The sequence below is a fragment of the Panthera tigris genome, chromosome B2 (assembly GCF_018350195.1).
Source record: "Panthera tigris isolate Pti1 chromosome B2, P.tigris_Pti1_mat1.1, whole genome shotgun sequence".
NCBI lineage: Eukaryota > Metazoa > Chordata > Mammalia > Carnivora > Felidae > Panthera > Panthera tigris.
The window spans coordinates 137,678,409-137,688,461 of record NC_056664.1 but is presented as its reverse complement, the minus strand read 5'-3'; the positions used below and the strand labels follow the sequence as shown (position 1 = coordinate 137,688,461).

General features: G+C 39.1%; 1 protein-coding gene across 1 annotated transcript in view; it reads right to left on the bottom strand.

Annotated features, from left to right (window-relative positions):
- Positions 1-525: 525 nt before the first annotated feature.
- The window catches only part of OPRM1 (opioid receptor mu 1), a 48,578-nt gene continuing 39,050 nt past the window's right edge, over positions 526-10,053 (bottom strand). Inside the window, exons 2-3 of the mRNA XM_015544307.2 lie at positions 2,946-3,298; positions 526-2,216 (exon numbers count right to left, since the gene is read on the bottom strand). Of these exons, the coding sequence (XP_015399793.2) occupies positions 1,651-2,216; positions 2,946-3,298 (919 nt within the window). The 3' untranslated portion in view covers positions 526-1,650. The remainder of the gene's footprint in view (positions 2,217-2,945; positions 3,299-10,053) is intronic.

Below are 10,053 nucleotides of genomic sequence, written 5' to 3'. Positions count from 1 at the left end.
CTGACTGAGAAAGACTCAGCACTTACAATGGGCTCCATCACTGTGCTCCCGTGCAAGTACTTTGTTCCAATGCAAAATATGTTAACCTGGGTTTAGGACTGAGGGTTTTAAATTGCTTTCCACAACATATTATCCTCAGGTCAGAGAAAATCTATTTAAATCCCTACCCTTTTTTAAATTACTCACAAGCTTTTGCTAGCTCCTGAGAGGGATCTAGAAGAAGCAGGTGTAGAGGTCTTGATGTGGAAAAAATATAGAGAAAGGAAGCAGAATAGAAACACATTTCTTTCTGGCTTTTATTTCTGAAATGAAATTGGAGGTGACACTTAGGAGCTGCCATCATACCCTCTAGGGGGCCCAATGGCCCCTGCTCCTTTTGGCTTTATTCAGTATCAGCGATGTGAGGATCAGCGCCCCCTAACGCAGACCCTCTGCACCACGTTACCTTGGGTCTGTGGTGAACTGGAAGGGCTGAGCCTGGGCGGGGCGGGGTTGCGGGGGGAGCGGGGGTAAGAGGAGACAGAGTGGGGCTCAGGGAAGAGAAAACGGAGAGGAAGCCGCTGCTCTGTGCTGTACAGCTCTCCCTTCTCCCTCGCCAGTTCGACTTCCTTGTCATTTTTATGGAGTCATCTGTTCAGACAGTCCTGCCCCCAGACCTTAACAAGTTTTAAGGTTCTGACTCAAGGAATTACTTCACAAAATGTTAGAATTTGAGTTCTGTGTTATAAAATTACAGAGGCTGCGATTTTTGGATGCTGGCACTATCATTTGAAAATTTACTTATCTCAATTAATGTTGATAGTTAGGCGGTATGTTTGAATTACCTTACAGGTCAGATTCCAAATTTTGCATATCAGTGGCTTATCAAGGTCATAGTAAGTAAGAGACAAATTTTTCTCTTTTCTTTTTTTTTGGTTCTCATGTGATTATAATATTGTGTATAAATCTTGACTCTTCTGTGCAGCCCCGCATCTGTACTCTGTGCCTAGGAATACATCTTCCAAAAAATAGTCACTCTTCACCATATTAACCCTGACTGGTATAAGGGCAGTTATAAAACTAAGTTAGTTCTAGTAATTAAGTAGTATGGTTGCTGTGTCCTCTAGAGTTCAGGTATAAAAATGGACAAACTAATGGCTGAACAGGTTAGGGCTGGCCTTTTTTTTTTTTTTCCTTCTCTTTTCTCCTTTGCTGTGACCCTGATTTGCTGGGAACATCTGACACTCATCACCACGGTCGGCAAGTGATAACCCTTCCCATTTAACCACACAGCCAGAGCAAGACTGGCTTTTGAGAAGTGACAGAGATATTGGAGTGATGTGCATGAAACATAGAACACTGGGGGAAATGAGAAGAATTTCAGAACAGGATCACTTCCACCATGTGCTAACGTCATAAATTTTGCATAGAAATAACAGCTGTGAGGATAGTGATTTTTAGTGGCTTTATGGATTTCTGGTAGGTGTATCTCTGTATCTAAATAAATACATACCGGCACCTAGAGTTGTTTATATAATGAAGTACCCCTCTGTCTCAATGACCATAATTTACTCCTCTCCTCCCTCATTCCTCACGGGAGGAACCTCTATCCCTTATTTACCAATCCACTTCTAATGGATTAAAACTGGATTGGTACAAACTCTGTAATTTTTATGTCACCTCCAGTAGGTATACCCAATTCCAGAAGCTGCATACCTGATGGTTAGTCCTATCCACTGTATTGGCCGTGGAGGGGTGGTCTCTAGTGTTCTGACGAATTCGAGTGGAGTTTTGTTGCTCAATGGTGGAGGAAGTTGGGATACAGAACTCTCTGAAGCATCGTTTGAAGTTTTCATCCAGAAATGCGTACAGGACTGGGTTCAGGCAGCTGTTTGTGTAACCTAGAGCAATGCAGAAGTGCCAGGAAACGGTCTGGAATGTAGTTTCTGGGATTGTAATCAAGGCTTTAATGATGACGTAAATGTGAATGGGAGTCCAGCAGACAATGAACACAGCCACAACCACCAGCACCATCCTGGTGATTCTTCGCAGGTTCCTGTCCTTTTCTTTGGAGCCAGAGAGCATACGGACACTCTTGAGGCGTAAGATCATCAGTCCATAACATACTGTAATGATGAGGACTGGCATGATGAAGGCAAAGATGAAAACACAGATTTTCAGCAGGTTTTCCCAGTACCAGGTTGGGTGAGAGAAGGTGAGTGTACAGTCTATGGAACCTAGGAAACAATGGTTATAAGGGAGAATTAGCAGCAATGTCTAATTGCAGCCTTGACCAGAGCTAACTTAAAGCCATGAAGAGAAGCCAATAAGGGAAGATTTAAAGCAATTGAGGGAGAAACTCAGCTCTCTGTTGATTTTTAGGGAGAGTTTATTTTTAGTTTTTTTTTTTTCCACTACATATCTCATTTTTTGTCCATTTTGATTGCTTTAATTCAGTCAACAGTTGCAGACCTTTCATTGTGAGCTAGATCCTCTATGGGTCTACGTTGCCATAAAAATATAATCACTGTCCAAAGTCTATTGGAGTTTCCAGCTAATGGATATTTTCATTCCACCTTTTGATGGGTGGTTGATTCATCATTTTAGAAAGATAAATTTGTCATGGAGACAGCCACTCAAAGTTTTAAAACAAGCTTCCACTTAGTGTTTTTTTGGGGGGTTTAAGTTCTAATTACTCTTGGTAGAGCTATCTTCTTGTTTTCCCATCATTTTGATGAAGTAAATGTAGAGAAATCAGGAAGCAATAGGTTATATTCTCTTTAAAATGCTTAGTGGGCTTACAATTTAGGGAAAACTTCCTTTTACAAAAACTTTAAAGGCATTCTGCTAGAAAAAAATCATTAAAATGACAATTTGACTAAGATGTTAGACCACTCCCTACTGGACGCATGACTTCACCAGCATGTCTGTCTATAAACCCTTCATCCCGCAGGCCTGCAACTTACCATGCCTGTACTTCGTTGTTGCCATGAACATCACAGGCAAACCAATGGCTGAAGAGAGGATCCAGTTGCACACATTGACAATTTTGGCATTGCGGGGTGTACGGAAGTCCAGGGCCTTGACGGGATGGCAGACTGCGATGTAGCGATCAACACTCATGGTGCAGAGGGTAAAGATGCTTGTGAACATATTATAGTAATCGATGGAGATCACAATCTTGCAGAGGATGGTTCCAAACGGCCATGTTCCCATTAGGTAATTGACACTCTGGAAGGGCAGGGTGCTGGTTGCTAAGGCATCTGCTAGAGCAAGGTTGAAAATATAGATGTTGGTGGCAGTCTTCATTTTGGTGTATCTAGGAGATGAAGGAGGAACAGTGGCAGAGTCAGAAAACGATCAACATGAAATACAGATGAGCTTCCAGTAATAAAATACATCACAAGGATTAGTGGAAAGCATTTGAGATGAGATATGCGAGCTCTCTTTCTAATACTAATACTATTTATAACTATGTGCCTATGAGCCAAATACATAGTTTCTTTGCCTATCAGTTTTATAATCTGTAAAATGGTTATAATAGCTGCATGCTGATTTATTAGCTTTTTTTTTCATGTGTGCCAGGCACTGTGATAGATGTAATAGACACAGGGAGGTCTCAGTCACGTATCCAAGTATATTGATACTCATGAAATGGATATAAAATGAATAATAATTCATTTTAACTCTATGAGAAAAATTTCAGTATATATAGTTAAAATTATGGAAAAATTTAATCATGCAGGAATGTGTATGTATATATGTCAGTGTATTAGTGCAAGTGTGTTTATACGTATGTATGTCCATATGTCCATACACACACACACACACACACACACACACACACACACACACACACACAAGACCATTATGGTGGCACAAAAAAGAAACAAAGGGAATAGAAGGGTTAAGGTAAGGGAAGAAGGAAGACATCCTGGAATTGTAAGTGTGCAAGTATAATCTTACAGTTGGTAAGAGTAGGTCATTCTAGATAGGTAGAACACCTAAACAAAGGCATGGCATGTGAGTTTTAGCACTGCCAAAGGATAAAATCCTACCAGAGAATGAATGGCAATACATTTGATAGGTTGGGCATATAGAGGCCAGTTCATGGAGGGATTTTTGTGCCATGGTGGGGAGGTAGGATTTTATCCAATCCATGATGAGAAAGGTAAAGCTGTTTTTATTTTTTAATAGCTTTATTGAGGCATCATTGACATACAATAAATAGCATATAATTAAAGTGTACAATTTGATAAGTTTTGACATATGTACACACTTGTGAAACAGTCATCTTAATCAAGATCAGGAATTGGTGAACTACAGCCTACAGACTGGGTCTGGCTGCTGCCTGTTTTGCTGGAACACACTCCCATTCATTTAATTACTTGTTATCTATAGCTGTTTTGATAATGCAATGGCAGAGTTGAGTAGTTGTGACAGAGACCATATGGCCTGCAAAGTCTAAAATATTTACTATCTTGCCTTTTACAGCAAAAAATGCCAACTCTTGATCAAGATAATAAACCTATCACCCTCAGAAGTTTCCTTGTGCAGCTCTTAATCTTTCCATCTTAGTTTCTTCCCTTGAACCCCAGCCCTAGGCAATCATTGATCTTGATCTGCTTTCCGTTATTCTAGATTAGTTTTCATTTTCTAGAATTTTATGTAAATAGAATCATTCAGTAGGTACCCTTTTTTTGTTTAGCTTCTTCTGCTCTGCACTATTATTTTGAGATGCATCCACATTTTGTTGCATGGATCAATAATGCATTCTTTTTTTATTACTGAGTATGGTTATTATTATTAGTATTGAGTATGGACGTGGATATTATAGTATGGCTATGCCAAACTTGTTTATCATTCATCTATTAGTGGGAATTGAGTTGCATCTCGTTTTTGGATACTGAGAATTAGCTGTTATGAACATTAGGACTTTGCATGGACATAGGTTTTTCTTTCCCTTTGTAAGTACTCTAGGAGTTTTAGATGCTTCAAGGTCACAGAAATTAGAAGAGATAAGTAGCTATATTGACAGCACTAATAAATTATATCTGATGGTAGAAGGATATCCTGCAAATGTATTGTCAAATTGCCAGATGTATTTGACATTCCACATCTATTTACCTTAACCTTAGGAACAGTACCTCAGTTTCACTCGGGGAAACCACTCCTTTTCCACTCTTAGTCTGTGTGCTTTGCAATTTGCTCTATTACTAGTTCAGGGCACCACGATATAAAGTGATCGGGGCCATGGTGAATGTTCAGATATAGTCTCATGTTTCAGCCAGAGCCAATAAGATTTTGCGGGGACTTCTGGAGAAATAATACAATATTTTAAAATAATTAAACCTGAGAGAATGTAGGGTGTGTAGTTGTTGGAAGAACCTACTTGAAAGTGGATCCAACACAGAGGATGTGAATTTGGGAGAGTAAGACAGGAACCTATACCTGAAGCCTTGTACTTTTTGTTTACTTGGTGCAATACATTCTCTTTGAACTTCAGCCTGTGTACATTTTTCAGTCACATGATTAAGAAGCTAACTCAGACCAAGATAATTGTTGGTTGGAGGCTAGAGTATTATGGACTCATTTCTTAGGGCCTTAATTCAGTGTTCAGGAAAGGTTTTTTTTTGGTTTTCAGTAAGCACCAGGAAGCTGTCGTTATAATGGAGGATTTCATGAACCTCTTATGGTCAACAGGACTGAATTGTTTCTTTGAGCTCTAAAATTCTGATTCTCGATCTTGTCTGTTATAATCGCAGATGTTGCATTAATGCAGCAGAGTCAGACTTGGGGCCTTTTGAGTTGCTTTAGAAGTTTTATTCCTTTAAAAGATTTCAAAAGGAAAAGGTAGAGAAAGCCATTTAACTTGAAGAAGTAAACCAATTTGATTTTAGTGAGGACTCTAAATGTGGCAAACATAAAAAAGGTAACTTAGACAAGCTCCTCCAAACTTCAACAGCAAACAAATAAAATCAAAACTACAACTTAGGATTTCAGAATAAGTCACTTAGATGCTCAAGAGGTTTAAAGATTTTTTGATACTTATATGGGGCACCTGAGTGACACAGTTGGTTAAGCGTCCAATTCTTGGTTTCAGCTCAGGTCATGATCTCATGGTTACATGGGTCCGAGACCCGTGTTGGGGTCTGAGCTGAGGGTGTGGAGCCTGCTGGGGATTCTCACTCTCCCCCCGCCTCCCCCCTCACGCTGTCTCTGTCCTTTTCAAATAAAAAGTTTTAAAAAATTAAAAAAAATTTTTTGACGTTTATAAAAAGAAATTTCTCCCACAAAGCAGACAAAACCCTTGCTAGCTCCATCACTGATTCCAGACGTGCATGATACAAAGGCACACGCCGCTGCATTAGTCACTTCCCACCCAGCCGACCTTCCATTTCACATCTTATCTTTAAGAGTGTATCATGTTGAATAATCAGGTTCTTTACTGTCAGTTTTATGACTCAACATACCTCTAACCTTTCCTTCAGGCTCATCATAGCACTAGGTACTTATTAATGTGTGTTTATTTCAGTTAAAAAGATGTTCCTCCCCCAGAAAGAGATGTTTGTGTAACAAAATTAGGTTAGGGTCCTACATCACAAAAGAAAAAGTGGATGTCTACAAAAGCTGTTTCAAATGGCATTTTACAGGAACAATGCTGTTTGAATTTTCTCAATTTATCCAGAGTCTTCCTCTAAAGATAGCCAGTGTTCTTACCCCAGTTACTCACACTTTGAGTCACAGCAAATATAAATGAGGGTTTTGCAATTTCCTAAATATATGTAAGAGAATTATACAAGACCAAAGGTTTCAGAATTCCAGTTTGCCTCCAATGTATCTCTAAAGGCTTTACTCTAAAGGGACAGTCTGATCAGAAAAGGGGTTCTTCAGTCCAGCAAACACGAGCTGATCATTCTGTTCTGCTCTGATGCAGTGGTATGAATGTTGCCCCAGAAAAGTTACACGAACAATCAGAGTCACCCCACGAATTATAGGAGTATACAAACCAGAGTTTGCAAAACTACCAAAGAGGTGAGCTGAAGGAAGGACCATCTCTGCTGCTTGGTTCACCTGAGTGGATCTGAGTAGAGCTCCTGGATATTAACACGCAAGCCTCTTTCCATCCTTTGTACCTATTCCTTCTTACTGCGCCATAAACGAGTTTGGTGACAAAATGGTCAACGACTGGAGGGATACATGGCATGTCCTTGGAGTGTCTCACCTGGATTATAGGGCCTTCGTGACCTTGACCAGCCTTACTCTGCCCACTGAACTGGGGCTTTTTCTCTAGGCAGAGGCTCAAGCTTTTTTTTTTTTTTTTTTTAGAATTATCCCACTAAATCTTTCCTGGTATGTATTTCTTTAAAACTGTTCTAGGTGATTGAGTAGCTTATTAAAATCCAAATGTATTACCATGCAACTATTATTTTTTTAAGAAACTGTATTCTCAGGACCTTCAATGTTTGACCCATATTTAGATGCTATGTTGGGGAAGAGGCATTATGAAGCCCATTTCATTGGCAGCTCAAATATTCTCCCATATTTTGTACACACTTTTTGTTTGTCAATGCCCTTCCTTTCTTTGTGGTTATAAAAGAATACTTATTCATCTTCAGACCCATTCTTGATGTCATTTTTGCAACTATTACTACTTGCCAAAACAGTGTGATTGTGACCAACAGGTGTTAAATGAAGCCACGCTGAATAAATTGCTTGTATATAATCAATGGGCTTTGCAAACCTTTTGTTATTCTTTTATTTAGAGTTAATTCTTGAATCATGATGGCCTTGTCTCTAGCCAGAAAAAGAATGACCAAGGAAGCTTGAAAAGAGGAAGAACATATTTTAGAATCCAGTTTGTCAGCTAACATGTCACCCTTCATATCGCTCTACTACCTTTTCTCGGGGTTCACAACAGAGCCTTCACCTCTTTTCGGGCTAATTTGCTGCTCTTTCGTGTTTTTACCAAATGGAGTTTTTCTCACTCTTTTTCCCGTTTGCTAATACCAGTGAAGTAGAAAGATCTCTAACCCAGTAAAGACTCAATGAGCCCTTTCTAGCACTGTGCTTGGAAAGATACTTCTCTAGCATCTGCCATGACTTTTCTGTCTACCTCACATAAAGAAGTTCATGCTTTTGGAGCACCTGGGTGGCTTAGTCGGTTAAGCCTCTGCCTTGTGGTTTTGGCTCAGGTCGTGGTCTCACCGCTTTGTGGGTTTGAGCCATGCTGGCAGCATGGAGCCTACTGGGATTCTCTCTCTCTCTCCCTATCTCTCTGCCCCTCCCCTACTCATGCTGTGTCTGTGTCTCTCAAAATGAATAAATAATAATTTAAAAAAAAGAAATTAACACTTTTAGGAGCACCTGGGTGGCTCTGTCGGTTAAGCCTCTGACTTCGGCTCAGGTCATGTTCTCCAGTTTGTGAATTTGAGCCCTGCATAGGGCTCTGTGCTGACAGCTCAGAGCCTGGAGCCTGCTTTGGATTCTGTGTCTCCCTCTCTCTGCCACTCCCCTGCTCACACTCTGTGTCTCTCTCAAAAATAAACATTAAAAAATTAAAAAAAAAGAAATTCACACTTTTAATAGAGAAAATGAATTATTACGTACATGAACAAAAATGGTCATATGACTACCTACTTAAAATTCTCATTTATTGTCCATTTCATTCTTATATTTCTGGCAAGCGTGTGTGTGTGTGTGTGTGTGTGTGTGTGTGTGTGTGAGAGAGAGAGACAGAGAGGCAGGAAGGGAGAGAGAGAGAGAGAGAGAGAGAGAGAGAGAGAGAGAGAGATATGTAAAACAAGAACCAAAACCAAAGCCAGTGATAATACTCTCATTAGGTATTAACATAGAAAGAAACCGTATACTCATTTGTTATTTTCTGTTATATTCTCCACTAGGTTAGGGAAAGAGGGAACAGGGGGTTTCCTCACTTTGTTATAGAATGTTTTAAAATATTTCACTTATATTTATTTCAAAGTGGTTTTGTGTGGTCAACGACCAAATTTCCAATAAGCTTATACTAGAAAAAGGAGAGAGTAGTAACCTCAGACCTCTGAGTCCTGTGGACAAGAACGTGAGTATTGCCTGCCAGTCTGACTCACAAGACAAGACAGAGAGAGGCTTACAGGAAATAAACACAGAGGCACCTCCTTCCAGAGGTTAATTGGCTCTTTCCGTCTCCTTGTCACCAGAATGTGAGGACAATCAGAATCTTTTTTGGCTGAGTGTTGTTCTCTCTTTATCCACACCCCCTTTCGTTTTTTGTTCTCTCTTTTTATTCTTACTTTATTCCTCCTCCATCTCCCATTAATGACAATTCATGAGAAAAATATCTTTCACACACAGAGAGGGAAAAATCTGCTCTCTTGAAGTAGATTGAGTTGATGAATCTTTTAAATAGAAAATGTGAAATGAATAAGTGATTATATATTCTTTTTGCATTTGTGGCTTGGAAAAATCAAAGTAAAATCTGCATTTCCTATTAATAATTGCGTAGAATCCTAATGACATTAAAATCGCATACCTTTCTATTTTATCACTTTACTGATGGTCTCATCACTTCATTCTCTTTCGGTTTCCTCTTTGCCTATTTTCATCTTTATTTCTCTTATTTTATTGTATGCATTTTGTAAGGCTTTTCAAATTCTCCTTTCGGAAATGGAACTGAGGTGGATGATGGAGTGAGAACATGGCCTCTGATTAGAGGAAAAAAAAATGAGAGGCTTCCATTCTGGCTAAGAGACTTTGGTTAATCATTTTTTTTTTGGATTATGCCTTTTGGAAGGGCTTACTTACTGCTTTATTTCATTCCTGAAAATTTTACTTCAGGACATGGATAACACTTATTTCATCCAAAGCTTATATGAAAAAAATATATTTTGCCTACTTAATACCTATATTCTGTGATAAATAATATTTATGTATCATAGAAAAATTTTACTATGCTAAATCTTCTGATGTGTTTAACCACCATTGCTGGTTGAAATATTCTTGTCTATAACTTTATATTTTTGTTTACAAGAAAATCTCATCTCTATAGACTAACGGACTTCAAATATACCATGAGAA